At 41.8% G+C, this 27,994-nt stretch overlaps 1 protein-coding gene across 7 annotated transcripts in view; it reads right to left on the bottom strand.

Moving 5' to 3' along the window:
• RALGAPB (Ral GTPase activating protein non-catalytic subunit beta) overlaps positions 1–27,994 on the bottom strand; it is an 843,236-nt gene that overhangs the window by 168,778 nt on the left and 646,464 nt on the right. For all 7 annotated transcript variants that reach the window (XM_053712501.1, XM_053712446.1, XM_053712384.1 and 4 more), the window contains one exon: positions 27,809–27,967. In XM_053712501.1, the coding sequence (XP_053568476.1) occupies positions 27,809–27,967 (159 nt within the window). The remainder of the gene's footprint in view (positions 1–27,808; positions 27,968–27,994) is intronic.

Here is a 27,994-nt window from a genome sequence, read left to right on the forward strand (position 1 = left end):
TAAGATTTTTAAGTCTAAGATTGGTCTGAAGGTTCCCTCTTTTTTGGAAACCACAAATAGATTTGAGTAAAACCCTTGTTCTCGTTCCGTTCGCGGAACTGGGTGGATCACTCCCATCACTAAGAGGTCTTGTACACATTGTAGAAATGCCTCTTTCTTTACTAGGTTTGTTGATAACCTTGACAGATGAAACCTCCCTTGTGGAGGAGAAGTTTTGAAATCCAGAAGGTATCCCTGAGATATAATCTCCAACGTCCAGGGATCCTGTACATCTCTTGCCCAGGCCTGGGCGAAGAGAGAAAGTCTGCCCCCCACTAGATCCGTCTCCGGAGAGGGGGCCCTGTCTTCATGCTGTCTTAGGGGCGGAAGTAGGCTTTCTGGCCTGCTTGCCCTTGTTCCATGACTGGTTGCCTTTCCAACCCTGTCTGTAACAAGCAGTAGTTCCTTCCTGTTTTGGAGCGGAGGAAGTTGATGCTGCTCCTGCCTTGAAGTTACGAAAGGCACGAAAATTAGACTGTTTGGCCTTTGATTTGGCCCTGTCCTGAGGAAGGGTGTGGCCCTTACCTCCCGTAATGTCAGCAATAATTTCCTTCAAGCCGGGCCCGAATAAGGTCTGCCCTTTGAAAGGAATGTTAAGTAGTTTAGACTTAGAAGTTACATCTGCTGACTAGGATTTAAGCCATAGCGCCCTGCGCGCCTGTATGGCGAATCCGGAATTTTTAGCCGTAAGTTTGGTTAAATGCACTACGGCATCCGAAACAAACGCATTAGCCAGTTTAAGTGTTCTAACTTTGCTCAAAGTCTCATCCAATGGTGCTGTGCGAATCGCCTCTTCCAGAGACTCAAACCAGAATGCCGCTGCAGCCGTGACAGGCGCAATGCATGCAAGAGGCTGCAATATAAAACCTTGTTGAACAAACATTTTCTTAAGGTAACCCTCTAATTTTTTATCCATTGGATCTGAGAAAGCACAGCTATCCTCCACCGGGATAGTGGTACGCTTGGCTAAAGTAGAAACTGCTCCCTCCACCTTAGGGACCGTCTGCCATAAGTCTCGTGTGGTGGCGTCTATAGGGAACATTTTTCAAAATATCGGAGGGGGGGGGGGGAAAGGGCACACCGGGTCTATCCCACTCCTTACTAATAATTTCTGTAAGCCTTTTTGGTATAGGAAAAACGTCAGTACACACCGGTACCCGCATAGTATCTATCCAACCTACATAATTTCTCTGGGATTGCCACCGTGTCGCAATCATTCAGAGCCGCTAACACCTCCCCTAGTAACACGCGGAGGTTCTCAAGCTTAAATTTAAAATTTGAAATTTCTGAATCCGGTCTCCCCGGATCAGAACCGTCACCGACAGAATGAAGCTCACCGTCCTCATGTTCTGCAAATTGTGACGCAGTATCAGACATGGCTCTCGTGTCATCAGCGCGCTCTGTCCTTAACCCAGAGCTATCGCTCTTGCCTCTTAATTCGGGCATATTGTATAATACTTCTTTCATAACATTAGCCATATCATTTAAAGTGATTTGTAAGGGCCTTGATGTACTTGGCGCCTCAATCTTACGCACCTCCCGAGCGGGAGACGCAGGTACTGACACGTGAGGAGAGTTAGACGGCATAACTTCCCCCTCGTTGTCTGGTGATAATTTCTTTATCGGTACAGATTGACTTTTATTCAAAGTAATATCAATACAATTGGTACACATATTTCTATTGGGCTCCACATCGGCTTTTGAACATAATGAACAAGCAGATTCCTCTGTATCAGACATGTTTAAACAGACTAGCAATGAAGCTAGCAAGCTTGGAAATCACTTTCAATAAGTTTACAAGCAATATAAAAAACGCTGCAGCGCTTTTAAAAATACAGTTGAATAACAAGGAAAACTAATTCAGTTATAGTCAAGAATTCTTAACGAGAAAAGTATTAATTAGCAGAGGATTGCACCCATTAGCAAAAGGATGATTAACCCCTCAATACCCCAAAACGGATATCAAATTAAGATTTAACGCTTTTATCACAGTCAAACACACTGTCACAGATCTGCTGTGACTGATTACCTCCCTCAAAAACGAATTTTGAAGACCCCTGAGCTCTGTAGAGACGTCCTGGATCAAGGAGGAAGAAACAGGAAGACTGTGCTAGAATTTTAACTGCGCAACAAGGCGCTAAAACAAGGTCCCTCCCACTCATATTACAACAGTGGGAGACCTGATATAACGGTTTCTATGCAGAAAATACGTTAGCCATGTGGAAAAAAATCATGCCCAAAAAGATTTATCACCAAAGTACCTCACAAAACGAATAACATGCCAGTAAACGTTTGAAAAACAACATTTTGAATGTCATGCAAAGTTATCACTAAGCCTGCTACCAGTCGCTTCCACCGCAGATAAGGCTTAAACATTATTTCAGTATTAACAGTATTTTCTCAGTCAAATTCTAGTCCCTAGAAAATAACTCAACTGCGCATACATTTATCAGCCTGATACCAGTCGCTACTACTGCATTTAAGGCTGTACTTACATCATATGGGTAACAGCAGTATTTTCTTAGTCAATTCCATTACCAGAAAATAATGTACTGCACATACCTCATTTGCGGGGGACCCCGCATGCTATTCCCCTCTTTCTGAAGTTACCCTACTCCTCAGAATGTCGAGAACAGCCAGCGGATCTTAGTTACGTCTGCTAAGATCATAGAAAAACGCAGGCAGAATCTTCTCCAAATACTGCCTGAGATACAAAAAACGGCACACTCCGGTGTCATTTTAAAATAACAAACTTTTGATTGAAGAATAATTAAGTAAAAACTCCAACTCCTCTCGCGACCTCCTTCTTTGTTGAGAGTTGCAAGAGAATGACTGGATATGACATGTGAGGGGAGGAGCTATATAGCAGCTCTGCTTGGGTGATCCTCTTGCAACTTCCTGTTGGGAAGGAGAATATATCCCATAAGTAATGGATGACCCGTGGACTGAACACACTTAACAAGAGAAACTATCTTTTTAAGACACCTCTACACCTCAGTTAGTGACTGAGGTGCCTACCTGCCCACTTGAAACAATCGTTAGTGCAATCTGTGAAATCTAGGCAGCTGCGTTTAACCAACTTGCTGTAGGCCGCAACGGTTCTGGTCTCTGCAACGTAAAGAGAGTGTCACGTGATCGGCTCTAGAAGCTGAGCCACAGTAGTGAAAGCGCACACTTCCAGCCGACAGCAAAGAGAAAACTAAACTAAGCCGCTTTCTGACTGAGAAATCTGTCAGATTCGGCTGAGAACATCGCAATCGGGCGATCAGTGCCCAAACAAATTGTATTAATAAAAACAACAACAGATGCAATTTTATAGAGCCCAAAAATTAACCCATGAGCCACCAAGAAAGTTAACTCCTAATACATAAAGGAGATTAACTTAGTCTCTACTGCCACATGCATATTTATGTGCCTACTCACTGCCCAAAAAACTTCCTAAACCTAGGATTGTAGTCCCACAATAGCTGCAGCTTGAGAAATTGGAGTAGATCTAACCCCTTAAGTGCCAGCCTCCTATCCCCAAAAGACAAGTCCGGCAGGAGGACAGCTCACCCGGTATGAAAGGAAGCCACTCCTTACAGAGACCTGTGAAAAATAGAAAGAACAGAGTAAACCGACTCTGGCTTTCTATACAAGGGCAGCAACATGTTAGGAAAACGCAGTAAAGCCCACCTCACAAGTTCCTAACTGCTTAAAAGTCACCACTACCCTACTAAAGAGATTAACGTGGAGTACGGCTAGAGACAATCTTGAAAAGGCAAGATCAGAGTAAACATACTCTGGCATTCAAAATAATAAATCTTGATTGAAGTGATCACACACCAAAACTTCACCTCCTCCATGCACTGAAGGCAAAGAGAATGACTGGGGTTTATGGGTAGGGGAGTGATACTTAACAGCTTGGCTGTGGTGCTCTTTGCCTCCTCCTGCTGGCCAGGAGTGATATTCCCAACAGTAAATGATGAAGCCGTGGACTCACCATATCTTAGGAAAGAAATATAATTCATGATTACCTGATAAATTCATTTATTTTATGGTGGTATGAGTCCATGAGCCATTTTTCCTGAGAATACAAGTCCTGGCCACTAGAAGGAGGCAAAGATTTCCAAAACTCCAAGAGCTCTTAAACCCCCCCCCCCCCCTCACTGGTAAACTAGTCTGACATATAGCCCAAACAAGGAGAAGAAGAAAAGTAAGAAAGGACAAAGAAAAAAGGAGCAGGAAAAAAAAGTTGCGGCACACAAGCTGCCAACAGGAAAAATATATAATTAAAAAAAAAAAATGAGCGAGTCTCGTGGACTCTTACTAGCATGAAAGAAATACATTTTTCAGGTTCATATAAATTAATTTTTTTTTCATAAAGCTGGTGAGAGTCCACAAGCCATTATTCCTGTGGAGCTGTAGAGTCCACGAGTAATGAGGGCGGGACAATATAATTTTTATTTATATATATATATATCCTTAAAATCATAAACTTTGTATTATTTTTCAAATAACTAATGTCCAGAAACTACTGCTCAAAGGACTTTCCTACCAGAAAAAGCAAAAACATCAAAAAGAAAGAATTTGAAAAAGATAAGTTAAGAAGAACCAGCACCCATAACTGAGCTGTTAGCCAACAATGGTCTGGACCCAAGTAGCTGCCTTGCGAATTTGAACAACAGAAGCATCACTGTAAAATGCAAAGGAAAAAGCAACTGACCTAATAGAATGGGCAGTAGGATGTTTAGGAGGAGGCTCCAAAAATCAGGGGGTGAGGAACCACCTAAACATATACTTAAGAATAACCAACAGGTACCCTTGGTACAATCAGTATATAACAGAGAGTGATACACAGGATGTTAGACCCAAGAACAAACAATCTGCCCCCCCTGCTACCCCTTCTAGGTATATATACGTTAATGATACAGCTTCTGGAGTAAACAGTGAGGTGCGAAATGATGATCAAAGAAAACTAGAACAGTTTTTTTTCCTTCCTACACAAAAAAACAGGAATAGGACTAAATACACATTATCAATATCAATTGAGGGGGAACAGGGGAAGACAGAAATACAAATAAATAATGTTGTGAATTTGTCCTCTCATATACTAACTGGGGCACAAGTTTCCCTCCTGAATCGGGGTTTGAATTTTTGCCCCACACTCCATTTTGATGTATTTGGTACTATTTTGGACATTAACAAATTAATACGAAACATGACACTACAGAGACATTTTCAAGACACTTCTTCACAATTTGACAATCTAGCCACTATAGGGGATAATCCATCAGCCTCTGAATCTAACATTAGAATGGGTATGTCATTTGGGGAGACAAGCGATTTGGTTAACCTCGAACTTTGGCAGAGGAGGGCAGTGTCCCCAGGGACAATGGAAACATAGGTTCTTCTCATATCTTAAAGACCCAATCACAGTTTTATCATATCCATAGCAGAGGGAGCACATTAGAAACATTTTTCAAGAGAGTGGAGAGAGATTTAATTAAACTTAAATCCACTGTTGGCAATGACATACTAAATCTGACTAGGTCAGAGAGAATTGCACTCAAAGAACTTAAATAAATGAATTATATAGTCTTTTGCTCTGCGGACAAAGGCAGGTCATTGGTTGTAATGAATAGGTCAGATCACATCAATGAAGCATTACGCCAATTATGTAAAACAGATGATTATATCCCTTTACATACTGACCCTACTAATGCCTTTCGCAGTGAGCTCATGGATATCTTGGATGATGGTTTGGAGGAAGGGCACCTGGATCACAGAACCTTTGCGTTCTTAGTTGTGGATAATCCAGTTGTGCCCATCTTCCACTATCTGCCAAAGATACATAAATCTCTAACCAAGGTGAGAGGACGCCCAATTGTTAGTGGCATCAATTCTCTAACTGAACATGTTTCACAGTGGGTTGACAGCATCTTACAACCACTTGTATTGAATTTACACAGCTATATCCAAGACACTAAGAATGTCATATATACCTTAGAAAATTTGAATTGGAAATATAGCTGTTTCAAATGGGCCACTATTGATGTAGTGGCCCTATATTTATCTATCCCACATAGGGAAGGTTTGGAAGCTATTGCATTTTTTCTTGAATATTACTCTTCCAGTGAATTCCAGAAATATACAGTGGGGAAAAAAAGTATTTAGTCAGCCACCAATTGTGCAAGTTCTGCCACTTAAGAAGATGAGAGAGGCCTGTAATTTTCATCATAGGTATACTTCAACTATGAGAGACAAAATGTGGAAACAAATCCAGACAATCACATTGTCTGATTTAGAAAGTATTTATTTGCAAATTATGGTGGAAAATAAGTATTTGGTCAATATCAAAAGTTCATCTCAATACTTTGTTATATATCCTTTGTTGGCAATGACAGAGGTCAAACGTTTTCTGTAAGTCTTCACAAGGTTGTCACACACTGTTGCTGGTATGTTGGCCCATTCCTGCATGCAGATCTCCTCTAGAGCAGTGATGTTTTGGGGCTGTCGCTGGGCAACACAGACTTTCAACTCCCTCCAATAGTTTTCTATGGGGTTGAGATCTGGAGACTGGCTAGGCCACTCCAGGACCTTGAAATGCTTCTTACGAAGCCACTCCTTCGTTGCCCGGGCGGTGTGTTTGGGATCATTGTCATGTTGAAAGACCCAGCCACATTTCATCTTCAATGCCCTTGCTGATGGAAGGAGGTTTGCACTCAAAATCTCACGATACATGGCCCCATTCATTCTTTCATGTACACTGATCAGTCGTCCTGTTCCCTTTGCAGAGAAACAGCCCCAAAGCATGATGTTGCCAGCCCCATTCTTCACAGTATGTATGGTGTTCTCTCTCCTCCAAACACGACAAGTTGTGTTTCTACCAAACAGTTCTACTTTGGTTTCATCTGACCATATGACATTCTCCCAATCCGCTTCTGGATCATCCAAATGCTCTCTAGCATACTTCAGACGGGCCCAGACATGTACTGGCTTAAGCAGGGGGACACGTCTGGCACTGCAGGATCTGAGTCCCTGGCAGCATAGTGTGTTACTGATGGTAGCCTTTGTTACGTTGGTCCAGCTCTCTGCAGGTCATTCACTAGGTCCCCCGTGTGGTTCTGGGATGTTTGCTCACCGTCTTTGTGATCATTTTGACCCCACAGGGTGAGATCTTGCGTGGAGCCCCAGAGGGAGATTATCAGTGGTCTTGTATGTCTTCCATTTTCTAATTAATGCTCCCACAGTTGATTTATTCACACCAAGCTGCTTGCCTATTGCAGATTCAGTCTTCCCAGCCTGGTGCAGGTCTACAATTTTGTTTCTGGTGTCCTCCGACAGCTCTTTGATCTTCACCATAGTGGAGTTTGTAGTGTGACTGTTTGAGGTTGTGGACAGGTGTCTTTTATACTGATAACAAGTTCAAACAGGTGCCATTAATACAGGTAATGAGTGGAGGACAGAGGAGCCTCTTAAAGAAGAAGATACAGGTATGTGAGAGCCAGAAATCTTGCTTGTTTGTAGGTGACCAAATACTTAATTTCCACCATAATTTGCAAATAAATTCTTTCCAAATCAGACAATGTGATTGTCTGGATTTGTTTCCACATTTTGTCTCTCATAGTTGAGGTATACCTATGATGAAAATTACAGGCCTCTCTCATCTTCTTAAGTGGGAGAACTTGCACAATTGGTGGCTGACTAAATACTTTTTCCCCCACTGTATACTAAGGGTTATGAAATATTTACTTATCCATAATTTCTTTTGTTTTGAGGGTGATTTCTATCTCCAGAGACGTGGGACAGCTATGGGGGCAAAGTTTGCCCCCTCTTATGCCAACCTGTTTATGGGTTGGTGGGAGCTGTCCCACATCTATGGGGATGGAAATCCCTTCAAAAGTTCCATTTATTACTATGGAAGATATATTGACGATTTGCTTTTGATTTGGCAAGGTACAGCATCAGATTTTGCGCCATATATTGAATATATTAATCTGAATACGATTGGATTGCAATTCACTAGTGAACTAAGAGATAATACTATTCATTTTTTAGATATTACTCTAAGTGGAACTATGGAAGGGAAAATCTATACTGAAATATATTGTAAACCGATCACAGGTAATGCCCCTGTTGCACGCAAAGAGCTGCCACCCTAAACATGTCCCATTTGCGGTGGCAAAGGGCCAGTTTATAAGGGTTAAAAGAAGTTGCTCATCAGCTAGCACATATAAACAGCAGTCACACGACTTGTGTTTAAGACTCAGAAACAGAGGATATAAAGAGGGAGTAATTTTCAAGGCTAAGAAACAAGTTGACCAAATGAACAGAACACTCTTGATACACAAAACTAAAAATACCAATAAAGATCACAAGGGTGTAACTTTTGTGACCGAATACACTAATGAATATACTGAAATATGCAACATTGTCAAACAACACTAGGTTTCTGGCTGCAGATGATAAGTTAGAAGAATGTATTTCTAGGGGTCTTCGTTGCTCATATAGAAGAACTGCCACATTGGGGAATAGGCTATTGAACATATATTGTGTCCGCCAAGAGGAGGAGACAGGGATAAGTTGCTGAGAAAGAGGGAGATGTATTGGATATTTAAACTTAAAGTGAAGGTTAAGTTTTAGCCTTCTTATTTCTTATTTATAATTGTAGTCCAATTAAAAATAGAGTCGCTATATTTATTTTTTTCAAATCTTTGTTATTTATATATTTTTCGACTTTGTTTTTCCTTCTGTTCCCTTATGAATCTCCTCCCATTTCGGATTTCCTGTTTTTTTGATAGAGTGACGTATAGAGCGGTCCCACCCGCCCTATACGTGTCTTCTACGCTCGTGCACATAGAATATCAAAAAACTGCGCATCATTATCTCACTATCATCAATGCGCATGCGGTAATCCCGTTCATTGCCCCCAAAAATATGATTTGAAATGCTTATGCGCGAAACGGGGACGCGCTCGCCTTGCCACTGTGAACAAAAAGAACTTACGCATGCGCATATTGTCCCAGAAAATGCTGACGTCAATTGACGGCCACCTAACGGCCAAAGAATCAATTGGCTGTCTAAACAACGTGATCGTCGTTTATGAAAAAAAAAAATAAACGGGTTGATTTTCATATAGCGCAAATGGGAATATCCAATTGGAAATAAATGCAGACTTGTATATGTAATAATAAACAGTGGTATAAAGTCACACTGAAGTTAGTTCACATATGTTTTCATATGTTCCCCAAATGGTTTGTAGTGAAAGGATCAGAGTCCAAGGAAATAATAAGTATAAAAACAGGTAGCTCTTCTGGAGTGAAATGGCCATTCACTCGAACATCCTAAAAAAACAAATTAAAAGAAGGCGCCCAAATACAGTCTTAAAAGGACAAATGTGGTAGGTTTTTGTATGAAAATTCACTCACAATTTTTGAAGCACTCTCAAGTGCTGTAATCGCAGGCCAGATATTCAAGAGTAGTCTGGTCTCCTTCTCCTCGGCTGGCTGGTGCAGATGGATCCCAAGGACTGGTGTAATGCTAGTTAATGTAACCGCATAGATACCCAGACCAAAACAAGGTGTATAAAAATGTTTGATAAAAATTGTGTTTATTGTATCAAACACATAGACAGCGACGCATTTCTCAGTGGATACACTTTCTTTAGGCTGATATTATAACATATTTGTTAGCCTTTTATACACAAAGGATCCAATCAAAATACATTTCAAAACACCCCCCTTGTTCCTCCCTCCTCCTAAATAAAAATTGGTGCCAAACTAACATTTTTGGGCCAATATACAGCCCCTAATCAGATGCTGTATCGTCCCCATTATATAATATACACAAAACCCCCTTTAAAATAGTAAAAACAATATCAAATGCATTCGAATGTTCATAAATACAATATTGTAAACCACATGATTCTATCAAAATAATGATGACTTGTGTAGTTAAACAATGATTAAATAATGGACAGCCATGTGATTGGAACGATAATCAATGAAAGTAGGCAAAATTCGGTTATTGTATTTTTCCACTTATAACTTTGTATCAATGAACATGGGAACATTTCGGTTCCGCACACGTGACCACCGCATCCACCAATTGAGCAAACAAAGATTTGTGTCGTCTAATAAATATAGGATGACAGATGGTCATGTGATCGGAACGGCAACCAATCAGAATAGGTGCAACTCAGCAATAGAATAATGTAGTTTAAAATATTGTATTTCTGAACATTCAAATGCATTTTTTTCTCCTACTGTTCCTTGTTCCCATCTCAAGCAATATCACAGAAAAAACAAACTCATATCGGAGCACACAACCTTCCTACCAGAAGCGTTTGATCTACACCCCAGGCCCTAAACCTTGTTGTAGGATACGAGTCCGGAATCCATAACACTATGCCCCTAAGAGATACCGCTTTTTTTTTTTTTTAAAAAAAAAAAAAAACCAGACAGGCTAATCAGCACCACAAGGGTAACATGAAGCCAAGAGACAGTAGACAGCGCCCGACCAGTACCAAAATAATATGAACTAGAAACATAACCTCGGACTTAAAAAGCGCACATATCGGTTCCAGAGAAAGAACGTTCTCAACGAAAGTTATATCAGCCATAAGCTTTATACAAATTAAATCAAATACATCTTATCCGGATCTAAATTAAAAGTAAGGCAGCCCCCGCGGATGAACAACCAAGGGAAAAAAGGTTACGCCAAACCGGACCCACAGATCAGAAGGCCCCCTTTCACCCAAGCTCAGAACTGGAACCGATACATAAAGTAAATAAAAAACGGAGATGACAAGGAGATTAGCTTCATCCCCAATCGTCTATCCAGGTTGCCATCTAAGGTATCTAAGGCCTCGAATCCCTCGGCCCACTAGGACTGGGATCCTCTAGCAACACCAAAACATGTCTTAGTAGGACACGAAGATGTGCCAACCTATAGCGGAAAGCAAAATTATCCCTTGCCAGATCGACAAATGACTCCAGCCCCAAACATGGGGCCTCTGAGGCCAAAGTAAAAATAGATTAATCTAACTTCGAGATAGTTTCCCAAAGCTCTATAACAGAAGCAGGACTAAACAGAAAGAGTACGGCTTGTTTAGAGATTAACTCCTGAAAATACCACACCCTCTGAGGACAAATCAGATGAACCAGAATCTGAAACACGACGACCTAACAGATTTAGATCTATTTAAATCAAATAAGCTAAATAAGGACTTAGAGGAGGCATAGCCACCAACATTTCTGGATACACCTTACAAGAGAAAACAGAATTTATGCTTACCTGATAAATTACTTTCTCTTGTGGTGTATCCAGTCCACGGATTCATCCTTTACTTGTGGGATATTCTCCTTCCTAACAGGAAGTGGCAAAGAGAGCACACAGCAGAGCTGTCCATATAGCTCCCCCTCTAGCTCCACCCCCCAGTCATTTGACCGGCGGTTAGGAAGAAATAGGAGAAACCATAGGGTGCAGTGGTGACCGTAGTTTAGACTAAAAATCTACCTGACTAAGAGCCAGGGCGGGCCGTGGACTGGATACACCACAAGAGAAAGTAATTTATCAGGTAAGCATAAATTCTGTTTTCTCTTGTAAGGTGTATCCAGTCCACGGATTCATCCTTTACTTGTGGGATACCAATACCAATGCTTTAGGACACGGATGAAGGGAGGGAACAAGACAGATACCTTAAACGGAAGGCACCACTGCTTGTAAAACCTTTCTCCCAAAAATAGCCTCCGAAGAAGCAAAAGTATCGAATTTGTAAAATTTGGAAAAAGTATGCAGCGAAGACCAAGTCGCTGCCTTACAAATCTGTTCAACAGAAGCCTCATTTTTAAAAGCCCATGTGGAAGCCACTGCTCTGGTAGAATGAGCAGTAATTGTTTCAGGAGGCTGCTGGCCAGCAGTCTCATAGGCCAGACGGATGATGCTTTTCAGCCAAAAGGAAAGAGAGGTAGCAGTCGCTTTCTGACCTCTCCTCTTACCAGAATAGATGACAAACAATGAAGTTGTTTGTCTGAAATCCTTAGTTGCTTGTAAATAGAACTTTAAAGCACGAACCACATCAAGATTGTGTAACAGACGTTCCTCCTTCGAAGAAGGATTAGGACACAGAGAAGGAACAACAATTTCCTGGTTCTTAGGAAGAAAACCGGGTTTGGTACGCAAAACTACCTTATCTGCGTGGAACACCAAGTAAGGTGAGTCACACTGTAAAGCAGATAACTCTGAAACTCTTCGAGCAGAAGAGATAGCTACCAAAAACAAAACTTTATAAAAGTTTAATATCTATGGAATGTAAAGGTTCAAACGGAACCCCTTGCAGAACTGAAAGAAGTAAATTCAGACTCCATGGCGGAGCCACAGGTCTATAAACAGGCTTGATTCTGACTAAAGCCTGACTAAACGCTTGAACGTCTGGTACCTCTGCCAGACTTTTGTGTAAAAGAATAGACAAAGCAGATATCTGTCCTTTTAAGGAACTAGCTGATAATCCTTTCTCCAATCCTTCTTGGAGAAAGGACAATATCCTGGGAATCCTAATCTTACTCCATGAGTAACCCTTGCATTCGCACTAACAAAGATATTTTCGCCAAATCTTATGGTAGATTTTCCTGGTGACAGGCTTTCTAGCCTGAATCAGGGTATCGATAACCGACTCAGAGAAACCACGCTTAGATAGAATTAGGCGTTCAATCTCCAAGCAGTCAGACACAGAGAAATTAGATTTGGATGTTTGAAAGGACCTTGAAGTAGAAGGTCCTGCCTCATTGGCAGAGTCCATGGTGGAACGGATGACATGTCCACTAGGTCTGCATACCAAGTCCTGCATGGCCACGCAGATGCTATTAGAATCACTGACGCCCTCTCCTGCTTGATTCTGGCAACCAGGCGAGGAAGGAGAGGAAACGGTGGAAACACATAGGCCAGATTGAAGGACCAAGGCGCTGCTAGAGCATCTATCAACACCGCCTGGGGATCCCGGGACCTGGACCCATAAAGAGGAAGTTTGGCATTCTGACGGGACGCCATCAGATCCAATTCTGGAGTGCCCCATAGCTGAGTCAGCTGGGCAAATACCTCCAGGTGGAGTTCCCACTCCCCCGGATGAAAAGTCTGACGACTTAGAAAATCCGCTTCCCAGTTGTCTACTCCTGGGATGTGAATTGCTGAGAGGTGGCAAGAGTGAACCTCCGCCCACCTGATTATTTTGGTTACTTTCATCATTGCTAGGAGACTCCTTGTTCCCCCTTGATGGTTGATGTAAGCTACAGTCGTGATGATGTCCGACTGAAATCTGATGAATTTGGCCGCAGCTAGCTGAGGCCATGCCTGAAGAGTGTTGAATATTGCCCTCAGTTCCAGAATGTTTATCGGGAGAAGAGCTTCTTCCCCAGACCATAAGCCCTGAGCTTTCAGGGAGTCCCAGACAGCACCCCAGCCCAACAGACTGGCGTCGGTCGTTACAATCCACTCTGGTCTGCGGAAACACATTCCCTGAGACAGGTGATCCTGAGACAACCACCAGAGAAGAGAATCTCTGGTCCCCTGGTCCAACTGTATTTGAGGAGACAAATCTGCATAATCCCCATTCCAGTGTTTGAGCATGCATAGTTGCAGTGGTCTGAGGTGTATCCGTGCAAAAGGGACTATATGTCCATTGCCGCTACCATTAGTCCGATTGTCTCCATGCACTGAGCTACAGACGGCCGAGGAATGGAATGAAGAGCTCGGCATGTAGTTAAGAGTTTTAAACTTTCTGACCTCTGTCAGAAATATTTTCATTTCTACCGAGTCTATTAGGGTTCCTAGGAATGGAACTCTTGTGAGGGGGGAGAGAGAACTCTTTTTGATGTTCACCTTCCACCCGTGAGACCTCAGAAAGGCCAATACAATTTCTGTGTGAGACTTGGCTCTTTGGAAAGTCGACGTCTGAATTAAGATGTCGTCTAGGTAAGGCGCCACTGCTATGCCCCGCGGTCTTAGAACCGCCAGAAGGGACCCTAGCACCTTTGTGAAAATTCTAAGAGCAGTGGCCAACCCGAAAGGAAGAGCCACAAACTGATAATGCTTGTACAGAAAGGCGAACCTGAGGAACTGGTGATGATCTTTGTGGATAGGAATGTGCAGATACGCATCCTTTAGATCCACGGTTGTCATAAATTGACCCTCTTGGATCATTGGTAATATTGTCCGAATGGTCTCCATCTTGAATGATGGGACTCTGAAGAATTTGTTTAGAATTTTGAGATCCAGGATTGGTCTGAAAGTTCCTTCTTTTTTGGGAACCACAAACAGGTTTGAGTAAAAACCCAGCCCTTGTTCCTCAATTGGAACTTGGTGGATCACTCCCATTGTATGTAGGTCTTCTACGCAGCGTAAGAACGCCTCTTTCTTTGTCTGGTCTGTAGACAGACGAGAAATGTGGAACCTTCCCCTTGGAGGGGAGTCCTTGAATTCTAGAAGATATCCCTCATATGAGGTCTCTGTCTGGAGCGCATCTTCCAGCACCTCGAACCAGAAAGCAGCTGCAATAGTTACAGGAACAATGCACGCTATAGGAGAAGAAAACCTTGATGAACAAATATTTTCTTAAGTAAACCCTCTAATTTTTTATCCATAGGGTCTTTAAAAGCACAACTGTCCTCAATTGGTATGGTTGTGCGTTTAGCAAGTGAAGAAACAGCCCCCTCCACCTTAGTGACCGTCTGCCACAAGTCCTGCGTGGTGTCAGATATGGGGAACATTTTCTTAAAAACAGGAGGGGGGACAAACTGAATACCTGGTCTATCCCACTCCCTAGTTACTATATCCGCAATCCTCTTAGGGACCGGGAACACATCAGTGTAAACAGTAACTTCTAGGTACTTGTCCATTTTACACAATTTCTCTGGAACCACCAAAGGGTCACAGTCATCCAGAGTAACTAATACCTCCCTGAGCAATAAGCGGAGGTGTTCTAGTTTAAATTTAAAAGCCAACGTATCAGAGTCTGTCTGAGGAACAACCTTTCCCGAATCGGAAATTTCTCCCTCAGACAGCACATCCCTCGCCCCCATTTCAGAGCGTTGTGAGTGTATAACGGATACGGCTACTAAAGCGTCAGAATGCTCATAATCTGTTCTTAAAACAGAGCTATTACGTTTTGCAGGTAACACGGGCAGCTTAAATAAAAATACTGAGAGTGTATTATCCATAACTGCCGCCAAGTCTTGTAAGGTAAAAGAGTTAGACGCGCTAGAGGTGCTAGGCGTCGCTTGAGCAGGCGTAACTGGTTGTGACACTTGGAAAGAGGTCAACGGGCTAACCTCATTACCTTCTGTCTGAGAATCATCTTGGGCCACATTTTTAAGTGCAACAATATGGTCTTTAAAGTGTATAGACATATCAATACAAGTGGGACACATTTTGAGAGGGGGTTCCACCATGGCTTCTAAACACATTGAACAAGGATTTTCCTTGGTGTCAGACATGTTTAACAGACTAGTAGTAAGACAAACAGGCTTAGAAATCACTTTAATCAAGCAAAAACACACTTTGCAAAAAAAACGTTACTGTGCCTTTAAGAGATAAAAAAGGCACACAATTTTCCAAAACAGTGAAAAATGCACCAAACTTTTTGAAATTTTCACAGTACGTACCTAAAGCATTGGTAAGATTGCACAACTAGCAAGAAAAACGATTAACCCCTTAATGCCCAAACCGGATCAATAGTAAGCTAACAGACCGGTTAAAACAAATTTAGCACCTTGCCACAGCTCTGCTGTGGCCCTACCTTCCCTTAGGAGTCGGATTTATGGGGAAAAAGCTTCTTATGGGTCCTCAAACTGTAGCAGGAGCCTCCATGTGAACACAGCCTGAAGATCTAGTCAATCTAACTGCGCATCTGAGGCGTGAAATTAGGCCCCTCCCACCTTACTCCGGTGCTGTAAGGAAACACTCCTAAGAGTTAAAATATTAGCCATGTGGGTAACAACCCCTGTAAGAAGCCCAAAGGGGCCTTCAAAGTGTCTCAAAAAACGATATTTCTTAGTAAAAACCGTTTGCCATAAAAAAGTGTCAACTTGACATAAAATAGTGTCAACCAGCATAAATTAGCCCTGTTATGTAAGCTTGTAATTCCATACTTAGTCTCTGAATAAAGCTTACCCTTCCCTCATGGGGATCTTATCAGTCCTTTTCTAGCATTATCACAGCCTTGTCTAGAAATAAATTACTGAACATACCTTATTGCAGCCTAACCTGCAAACCGTTCCCCCCAACTGAAGTTTTCTTGTACTCCTCAGTCCTGTGTGGGAACAGCAGTGGATTTTAGTTACAACATGCTAAAATCATTTTCTTCTCTGCAGAAATCTTCATCTCTTTTCTGCTGGAGAGTAAATAGTACACACCGGTACCATTTAAAATAAAAAACTTTTGCTTGTAGAACAAAAACTACAAATCTAACACCACATTCACTTTACCCTTCCGAGAGGGACCCTATTGCTTAGAGCCGGCAAAGAGAATGACTGGGGGGTGGAGCTAGAGCTATATGGACAGCTCTGCTGTGTGCTCTCTTTGCCACTTCGTGTTAGGAAGGAGAATATCCCACAAGTAAAGGATGAATCCGTGGACTGGATACACCTTACAAGAGAAATCTTTAATTCCTGAAGCAAAAGCTGAAAAACTCCCCTGTAGAGAAAAAAGAGAGGGAGGACAAATATTAATTAAATTAAAAGCAGCTGTGGACTGATTCAAATTCAATAAATGATCCACATAAGAATTCCAAACTGATCAGGGGTAACAATACGTTTGAAAAAAACCATACCTAATACTAGTAAAGTGTTCAGAGGATCAAGCTTCTAAGGAACCAATATTTAAAATAGTGGGGACAGAACCAGTATGCACCATCATGAAAAAAACAGGCCTAGACTGAAAACTACAGAAATAAATTAATGTAGTAGACAAATAACAATCAAAGGTTAAAAATACAGGGGAAAAAAGAAGAATTAGAATAGGCAGATAAATACATAAACAGAGAACCTTCATTAAATACACCCCAAAAAATAAGCAGCTCTGGACATTATTGAAAATCTTACCCCTTCCACCAGATAAAGCCAAAGCAAACAAAAGGAGCTCTATAAATCCACTAAATCTCGGTGGAAAAGAGCATTGTGCAGTAGATGTGTGCATTCGGATGCTTCAAAAATGGTAACTCCCGAAAACTAAATACATAAAGCATGAGAAGAAGCAGACATAACTATAACACGCTCAAAATAACCGATGCACATTAAAAAAACATAAGTTAAAAACATTATATATATATATATATATATATGTATGTATATGTATATATATATATATATAGAGGTTCTTGTAGCCCAAAGTCCCAGTGAACATATAAGGAACATTACCAGTCATAATAGTCCCCTGGTTATGATGTACAAGTGGCGTTGCTACACAGTTGATTTGTTTTGGAATTGTCCCTATGGGCTAGGGGTGTGCATCTTCACTGGTCTCACGATTCGATTACGATTATCCTGTCTACGATTCGATTCCGCGATGCATCACGAGTACTGCCCATGATTTTCATGAACTTGTTCTATTCCATATTTTTATATATATAAGCAGCTTACAAAGGTGCCCTGGAATAAGGGTAGCTGGCCCCAAGTATTAACAAATTGGATAAGCATACTGGGTCTGGTTGCAGCTGGCATGCTGGACTAGGGGTCAGTTGGTAATAAAAGGGAAATGGGTGCATCTGGTACACTGAGCCTGAGGCCAACAGGTAATACATACACTTGATGTTGGTATAATAAATAATAAACACTGCAAAGCTAAGCCGGAGAATAGACCTGCAAGGCGTACCTTGAAAAAATTTAATAAACTATTATAGTATAAAGGATCAACATTGATCCATACTACATAAAATCCTTACCAATTATGCCCCTAAAATATGCAACAGAGTGAGCCAGACAGCAAATTTATTAAATATAATAAATTATCAAGGTAAAAATAATCACCAGAGATCTATACTGTACAAAAACCCTTTTCCTATTGTGCATACTATAACATATAACAGGGTGAGCCAATTAATAACATATACGATTGGTTTACAGTACAGAGCACTCAAGATAGAGAAGAGGTGAACTAAACTGCACTGTAGAAAAAGAGAGAACTTATAGCAGTACCAATCTGCCCCATAGAAAAACATGACACAGTATAAAACCTCAAAGGTAGATAAAAAAAAGTGTATTAGAATTACAAAGAGGTATACATATAATATCCTTAACCTTAAAGTACCACGAAACAGAGCAGAATATTTAAGAATGGAACTAAGAAGGACACAGTGGCAGTGGGCAGGACTATTGTTTCAGACAGAGAACTGGGTTAGCGGAGTATTCACCTGAGCTGTGGGAGAGTATTAGCGGAGGGAGCTGTGGATATGCTGGGACTCGGCGCGGGAGCGGCGGCAAAGTCTCCAATGCAGCCATCCTTGGTGTCTTACCTGACCCCTCGCAGTATGTGAGGAAATGGAACACTCTGGTCTTGTACTGTGAGTTTCCTGTCTTACTCATCGCTCCGTTTTTTAACTTGACTGTTGTACCGGAGCCACAACATAAGCCTTTCCAAGCCGCCTCCTCCCCTGTATGTCAGTGCGTTTATTCTTTTATTGCAAGTACTGTAAGTTTGCTCCCCCCTTCACTGCATGCTGCTTAGTTTAATACTATTGGTAATACTAGCAGTCAGTGCCTATCGCTGTTGTACGTAGTGCAATATTGTGCACATGAGAGGCTCATGAGAGGCTCTCGGTAGCCAGTGTTACAGGAATTCATATAATCCCTCTGTATTAGCTGCTGATAACGTAGAACAGTGATAGGCACTGACTGCTTGTACTACCAATAGTATTAAACAAAGCAGCATGCAGTGAAGGGGGGGAGCAAACTTACAGTACTTGCAATAAAAGAATAAACGCACTGACATACAGGGGAGGAGGCGGCTTGGAAAGGCTTATGTTGTAACTCCGGTACAACTGTCAAGTTTAAAAATGGAGCGATGAGTAAAACAGGAAACTCACAGTACAAGACCAGAGTGTTCCATTTCCTCACATACTGAAGACACCCGAGGAGCCAATTATTTTGTTGGGAGCCAGGGAAAACAGCACTAACTGAAAGCCCCTGCCCATGACGTCACTGACCCGGAATCGATTCAGATCTTCACTGCATCGATGCAGAATCGTTCACGGCTGCATCTGGGTAACGATTATTTTCGACACCCCTACTTTGCACCCAGACTTGTCTAGGGTTAACTGCCAGGGGCTCTGGGGACTGTGCAGCTACTTATTAGTACTATTGAGCACCCAGGGCTACCCTATTTTTATATTTTTGTGTTATTATATGTATTGTGTGATTAAGTCGTTTACTCCATTTTTAATAGAGGATATTAAAGGTTAAGTTTTAACTTTGTGTTATCAATTCTCAGTTATAATTATTGTATACTGAGTGCTTCGGTAAAGTGCTTCTTTCCTTTCTGTATTTTTTCTATTGTGTTAACACACACCAGACCAGCAAACTGCTAAAACTTTGGCTTTTATAGAGGTGGTCACACTTGCAGATTATCAATTAATCAAGGGCATTTGATTAGCAGCACCTACAAGCTAGAGGCAACATAAATAGGAGACTTCAGTTAACATCAGTACTACCTGCCTGAGAAAACAGCGTGGTTAGCGCTGAGAGACGCGTAGCGTGTTTTACTGATTTTATATCACTTTGTATTTTATCTGAGAATTGTTTATTAACTTTTTGGATCATAAAACAATTTTTATACACTGAAGTCTCCTGTCTCTCACTCACGCTCTTGGAACAAGATCACAGCCTTTGTGTTTATGTTTGCTGGGCCACTACAATATACCCAGCTTGCTTCATTAGCACTATAGTGTGCTCCAGGCCATGTGAGTATCCATTTTATTGGTAACTACCAGTGGGTGCTCATCTGACTGACTGATTTGCATTAGGAGTCGCCCTCTTCTTTCTTTTCAATTTCCTGGCTGCTACTTAGCCTCTTAATTCCTATGGATGCAGTAAGGGTGTACTTAGTTTTGAACATGGCTTCTCCATTTTGGCTTTATTTTTTTGTTAAAGAAATCATGACACTGTGTAATTAGTCGTGTTGTTGTTCATCTAAGGTTGTATTTACTTAATTTTAAGACCTGCTAAGGACCAGATGATTGTTATGTCTTTAAACCTAAAACCATAGAAATCAGAGGGTGTACTTTCTTTTTCCCATGACTGTATGTATATAAAATACAGAAGGCTAGTACTCAAAAAAAAAAGTGCTGCCCCCCCCCCCCCCAAATCTGCTGCCTAGGCAAGTGCTTTGGTTTGCCTAGGGCCAAAATACGCCCCCCTGTGTACAACACTAAGTTTACCTACTAAAAGCCTATAGGCTATGCGAGTTTCCACTTAAATAAACTACATACTTACCTAATAAGCACCCACACTACTGGACTTGCCATCTGCAGGGGAAAAGAAAAACGGCTTCCAGTAGATAGCCAATCTAGTGCTGTACGTGTGACAGCAGAGGAATTGAGCATGTGGAGTATAACAATGATTCAGTCGGAGGTGGTTAGGGACCAGTTCACACAACACTTGTGGCAGGCCCGTGACTAACTCCCACTGGATGTAACTGTGCCACTACCCAATACTCCATAAACTTCACTCTTTCCAAACAGTAGCTCTCTGAGGGGAAAATGGGCTTTAAATTGGTCTGAGACCCCCCTCTCACAGAACAACACCTGGAGCACCTCCATTTTTCACCTTCCTCCTGCGTAAGACAAAGGAGGAAGAGGGGTTTTAAGGGCTCTTGGAGTTTTTTGAATCTTTGCATCCTCCCAGTAGCCAGGAGTGGAATTCCCAGAAGTAATGGCTCGTGGACTATCACCACCTTTTTGAAAGAAATATAGGTGTAAAGACATTTAAGCACATTTAAAATATAAATCTACTTCCTATATTTTAGCTATTTTTTTTTTCATTATTCAGATAGAGAATACAATTTAAAATAAAGTTTCAAATTTACTTCTATTAAAAAATTTGGTTTGTTCTACTGTTATTCTTTGTTGAAGAGATCCCTAGGTGGGTAGCCACCAATAAGCAAGCACAACCCAGGTTCTGAACCAAAAATGGGCCGGCTCCTAAGCTTTACACTGCAGCTTTTTAAATAAAGATAGCAAGAGAACAAAGATAAATTGATAATAGGAGTAAATAAGAAAGTTGCTTAAAATTGCATGCTCTATCTGAATCATTAAAGAAAAAAAATTTGGGTTTAGTATCCCTTTAACTGTTAAACAGATACAGGTGAATCATACAGCAGGTTAGGGACCTGAGCCCGCTATAAAGTGAAAACTGCCTTAAAGTGAAACAAGGCAGTTTTAGCTTTCTTTTCACTTGCCAGTGTGTTTAAAAACTTAAACATGTTTGAACTAACATATATTAGGGGTGCAATAGCGCTACGTTTAGTTTAACACTAGCACAGCATGCAATTAGTATTCAATAAATACTGTATCTGTAAAATAGTGACAATTACTGTAGTAAAATGTGCCAGACTATAGAACTGAGACACAAATTGCACTGTAATGCTGTAAACAGAGTGAACTAAGCATAACAAAAACACAATTTATGCTTACCTGATAAATTTATTTCTCTTGTGGTGTATCCAGTCCACGGATCATCCATTACTTGTGGGATATTCTCATTCCCAACAGGAAGTTGCAAGAGGACACCCACAGCAGAGCTGTTATATAGCTCCTCCCCTAACTGCCATATCCAGTCATTCAACCGAAAACACGCAGAGAAAGGAGAAACCATAGGGTGCAGTGGTGACTGTAGTTTAAATGAAAAAATTACCTGCCTTAAAATGACAGGGCGGGCCGTGGACTGGATACACCACAAGAGAAATAAATTTATCAGGTAAGCATAAATTGTGTTCTCTTGTAAGGTGTATCCAGTCCACGGATCATCCATTACTTGTGGGATACCAATACCAAAGCTAAAGTACACGGATGAAGGGAGGGACAAGGCAGGTACTTAAACGGAAGGTACCACTGCCTGTAAAACCTTTCTCCCAAAAATAGCCTCCGAAGAAGCAAAAGTATCAAATTTGTAGAATTTTGAAAAAGTATGAAGCAAAGACCAAGTCGCCGCCTTGCAAATCTGTTCAACAGAAGCCTCATTTTTAAAGGCCCAAGTGGAAGCCACAGCTCTAGTAGAATGAGCTGTAATCCTTTTAGGAGGTTGCTGGCCAGCAGTCTCATAGGCTAAGCGGATTATGCTTCTTAGCCAAAAAGAAAGAGAGGTTGCCGAAGCCTTTTGACCTCTCCTCTGTCCAGAGTAGACGACAAACAAAGCAGATGTTTGTCGAAAATCTTTAGTAGCTTGTAAGTAAAACTTTAAAGCACGAACCACGTCCAGATTGTGTAATAGACGTTCCTTCTTTGAAGAAGGATTAGGACACAAGGATGGAACAACAATCTCTTGATTGATATTCTTGTTAGATACCACCTTAGGTAAAAACCCAGGTTTGGTACGTAGGACTACCTTATCCGCATGGAAAATCATATAAGGAGAATCACATTGTAAGGCAGATAGCTCGGAGACTCTGCGAGCCGAGGAAATAGAAACCAAAAAAAAGAACTTTCCAAGATAAAAGTTTGATATCTATGGAATGAAGAGGTTCAAACGGAACTCCTTGAAGAACCTTAAGAACCAAATTTATGCTCCATGGCGGAGCAACAGGTTTAAACACAGGCTTGATTCTAACTAAAGCCTGACAAAATTCCTGAACGTCTGGAACATCTGCCAGACGCTTGTGCAAAAGGACAGAGCAGAAATCTGTCCCTTTAAGGAACTAGCTGACAATCCTTTTTCCAAACCTTCTTGGAGAAAGGATAATATCCTGGGAATCCTGACTTTACTCCATGAGTAACCCTTGGATTCACACCAATAAAGATATTTACGCCATATCTTATGATAAATTTTCCTGGTGACAGGCTTTCGTGCCTGTATTAAGGTATCAATGACTGACTCGGAGAAGCCACGCTTTGATAAAATCAAGCGTTCAATCTCCATGCAGTCAGTCTCAGAGAAATTAGATTTGGATGGTGGAAAGGACCCTGAAGTAGAAGGTCCTGTCTCAGAGGCAGAGTCCATGGTGGAAAGGATGACATGTCCACTAGATCTGCATACCAGGTCCTGCGTGGCCATGCAGGCGCTATTAAAATCACTGATGCTCTCTCCTGCTTGATCTTGGCAATCAGTCGAGGGAGCAGAGGAAACGGTGGAAACACATAAGCCAGGTTGAAAGACCAGGGCGCTGCTAGAGCATCTATCAGCGTCGCCTTGGGATCCCTGGACCTGGATCCGTAACAAGGAAGCTTGGCGTTCTGCCGAGACGCCATGAGATCCAGTTCTGGTTTGCCCCAACGATGAATCAATTGTGCAAACACCTCCGGATGGAGTTCCCACTCCTCCGGATGAAAAGTCTGACGACTTAGAAAATCCGCCTCCCAGTTCTCTACACCTGGGATATGGATAGATGATAGGTGGCAAGAGTGAATCTCTGCCCAGCAAATTATTTTTGAAACTTCTAACATCGCTAGGGAACTTCTTGTTCCCCCTTGATGGTTGATGTAAGCCACAGTCGTGATGTTGTCAGACTGAAATCTGATGTACCTCAGAGTTGCTAACTGAGGCCAAGCCTGAAGAGCATTGAATATCGCTCTCAGTTCCAGAATGTTTATTGGAAGGAGTGTCTCCTCCTGAGTCTACGAGCCTTCAGGGAGTTCCAGACTGCACCCCAACCTAGAAGGCTGGCATCTGTTGTTACAATTGTCCAATCTGGCCTGCGAAAGGTCATACCTTTGGAAAGATGGACCCGAGATAGCCACCAGAGAAGAGAATCCCTGGTCTCTTGATCCAGATTTAGTAGAGGGGACAAATCTGTGTAATCCCCGTTCCACTGACTGAGCATGCATAGTTGCAGCGGTCTGAGATGTAAGCGTGCAAACGGCACTATGTCCATTGCCGCTACCATTAAGCCGATTACTTCCATGCACTGAGCCACCGAAGGGCGCGGAATGGAATGAAGAACACGGCAGGAATTTAGAAGCTGTGATAACCTGGACTCCGTCAGGTAAATTTTCATTTCTACAGAATCTATCAGAGTCCCTAGGAAGGAAACTCTTGTGAGTGGGGATAGAGAACTCTTTTCCTCGTTCACTTTCCACCCATGCGACCTCAGAAATGCCAGTACTATGTCCGTATGAGACTTGGCAATTTGGAAGTTTGACGCCTGTATCAGGATGTCTTCTAAATAAGGGTCCACTGCAATGCCCCGCGGCCTTAGGACCGCCAGAAGCGACCCTAGAACCTTCGTAAAGATTCTTGGGGCTGTAGCTAATCCAAAAGGGAAGAGCTACAAACTTGTAATGCCTGTCTAGAAAGGCAAATATGAGAAACCGATGATGATCTTTGTGTATCGGAATGTGAAGATAAGCATCCTTTAGATCCACTGTAGTCATATATTGACCCTCCTGGATCATAGGTAGGATGGTACGAATAGTTTCCATCTTGAATGAGGAATTTGTTTAAGATCTTTAGATCCAAAATTGGTCTGAAGGTTTCCTCTTTTTTGGGAACCACAAACAGATTTGAGTAAAAACCCTGTCCCTGTTCCTCGTTTGGAACTGGATGGATCACTCCCATAACTAGGAGGTCTCGTACGTGTAAGAATGCCTCTCTCTTTATCTGGTTTGCAGATAATTGTGAAAGGTGAAATCTCCGTTTTGGGGGGGAAGCTTTGAAGTCCAGAAGATATCCCTGGGATATAATTTCCAACGCCCAGGGATCCTGAACATCTCTTGCCCACGCCTGGGCGAAGAGTGAAAGTCTGCCCCCTACTAGATCCGTTACCGGATAGGGGGCCGTTCCTTCATGCTGTCTTAGAGGCAGCAGCAGGCTTTTTGGCCTGCTTACCTTTGTTCCAGTCTGGTTTGGCCTCCAGACCGTCTTGGACTGAGCAAAAGTTCCCTCTTGTTTTGCATTAGAGGAAGTTGATGCCGCACCTGCCTTGAAGTTTCGAAAGGCACGAAAATTAGACTGTTTGGCCCTTGATTTGGACCTGTCCTAAGGAAGGGCATGACCTTTTCCTCCAGTGATATCAGCAATAATCTCCTTCAAACCAGGCCCGAATAGGGTCTGCCCCTTGAAGGGAATGTTAAGCAGCTTAGATTTTGAAGTCACGTCAGCTGACCATGATTTAAGCCATAGCGCCCTGCGCGCCTTATAGCAAAACCAAAATTCTTAGCCGTTAGTTTAGTCAAATGAACAATGGCATCAGAAACAAAAGAATTGGCTAGCTTAAGTGCTCTAAGTTTGCCAAGTATGTCATCCAATGGAGTAGCTACCTGTAAAGCCTCTTCCAGAGACTCAAACCAGAACGCCGCAGCAGCAGCGACAGGAGCAATGCATGCAAGGGGCTGTAGGATAAAACCTTGTTGAATAAACATTTTCTTAAGGTAACCTTCTAATTTTTTATCCATTGGATCTGAAAAAGCACAACTGTCCTCGACAGGGACAGTAGAAGGCTTTGCTAGAGTAGAAACTGCTCCCTCCACCTTAGGGACTGTCTGCCATAAGTCCCGTGTGGTGGCGTCTATAGGAAACATTTTTCTAAAAATAGGAGGGGGAGAGAACGGCACACCTGGTCTATCCCATTCCTTAGTAATAATTTCTGTAAACCTTTTAAGGTATTGGAAAAACATCAGTACACACCGGCACTGCATAGTATTTATCCAGTCTACACAGTTTCTCTGGCACTGCAATTGTGTCACAGTCATTCAGAGCAGCTAAAACCTCCCTGAGCAATACGTGGAGGTGTTCAAGCTTAAATTTAAATGTAGAAATATCAGAATCAGGTATCTTTCCTGAGTCAGAAACATCACCCACAGACTGAAGCTCTCCTTCCTCAGCTTCTGCATATTGTGAGGCAGTATCAGACATGGTTCTTAAAGCGTCAGTATGCTCTGCATTTCGTCTAACCCCAGAGCTATCTCGCTTACCTCTAAATTCAGGTAGTCTGGCTAATACCGCTGACAGTGTATTATCCATGACTGCCGCCATGTCTTGTAAAGTAATCGCTATGGGCGCCCTAGATGTACTTGGCGCCATTTGAGCGTGAGTCCCTTGAGCGGGAGTCAAATGATCTGACACGTGGGGAGAGTTAGTCGGCATAACTTCCCCCTCGTCAGATTCCTCTGGTGATAAATTTTTTAAAGACAGAATATGATCTTTATTGCTTAAAGTGAAATCAGTACATTTGGTACACATTCTAAGAGGGGGTTCCACCATGGCTTTTAAACATAATGAACAAGGAGTTTCCTCCATGTCAGACATGTTTGTACAGACTAGCAATGAGACTAGCAAGCTTGGAAAACACTTTAAATCAAGTTAACAAGCAAATATAAAAAACGGTACTGTGCCTTTAAGAGAAACAAATTTTGTCAAAATTTGAAAAACAGTGAAAAAAGGCAGTAAATCAAAACGAAATTTTTACAGTGTATGTAATAAGCTAACAGAGCATTGCACCCACTTGCAAATGGATGATTAACCCCTTAGTTCAAAAAACGGATCAAAAAACGACAGACAATTATTAATAGTCACAACCAACTGCCACAGCTCTGCTGTGGCCCTACATTCCCGAATAAACGACTTTAGGCCCTTTAGATATGTCCTGTAGCATTCAGGGGACTTCTGAGGAAAACTGGATGTCTCAGTCTGTAATTTTAACTGCGCAAAAAAGCGCTAAAATAGGCCCCTCCCACTCATACTACAACAGTGGAAAGCCCCAGGAAACTGTTTCTAGGCAAAAATAAAGCCAACCATGTGGAAAAAACTAGGCCCCGATAAAGTTTTATCACCTAAAGCATATATAAAAACGATTAAACATGCCAGCAAACGTTTTATATTGCATTTTTATAAGGGTATTACCCCTGAGAGTAAGCATGATACCAGTCGTTATTAAATCACTGTATTCAGGCTTAACTTACATTAATCCGGTATCAGCAGCATTTTCTAGCATTTCCAATTCTAGAAAAAATTGTAACTGCACATACCTCATAGCAGAGTAAACTGCACGCCATTCTTCCGCTGAAGTTACCTCTCTCCTCAGACATATGTGAGAACAGCAATGGATCTTAGTTACAACCTGCTAAGATCATAGAAAACTCAGGCAGATTCTTCTTCTATTTCTGCCTGAGATAAAATAGTACAACTCCGGTACCATTTAAAAATAACAAACTTTTGTAGAGAGTTGCAAGAGAATGACTGGATATGGTAGTTAGGGGAGGAGCTATATAACAGCTCTGCTGTGGGTGTCCTCTTGCAACTTCCTGTTGGGAATGAGAATATCCCACAAGTAATGGATGATCCGTGGACTGGATATACCTTACAAGAGAAATGGTGCCAGTCACTTTTCTTGTAATTTCACGATGACTACAGCACTATTACAAAATCCTTGGAGGTTGAACTTCAGCGCCACAAAGCGCTGTATTAGCAAAGCGCTGTAAAGTGAAGCGCTGTAAAGTGAGGTATACCTGTATATAGTTATATTAAAAAATGTGTTTAATGGTAATTTTTTTTATTACTCACTATTGTGTAGTGCTCTAATCTACATAAAACTATCAAACATTTATTTAGAATGAGTATGTATACATAAACACACACCTTGTAGCTTTACTTACCTCTTGACTTGTTTTCTGTCCTGCCTTCATATAAAATATGAAAACTGTATCAAATGGGCGACAGGGAAGCAAATCCAGATACCCAATGTCATCAAAAAATCCAGGAATATAAGGGTCAAGTGCAATAAGGTGAGGAGGTAGACGACTGTTTGTAGGTTCCTACCGGAAAAAAGAGGCAGCAAACAG

The sequence above is a fragment of the Bombina bombina genome, chromosome 1 (genome assembly GCF_027579735.1).
Source record: "Bombina bombina isolate aBomBom1 chromosome 1, aBomBom1.pri, whole genome shotgun sequence".
NCBI classification, from domain to species: domain Eukaryota; kingdom Metazoa; phylum Chordata; class Amphibia; order Anura; family Bombinatoridae; genus Bombina; species Bombina bombina.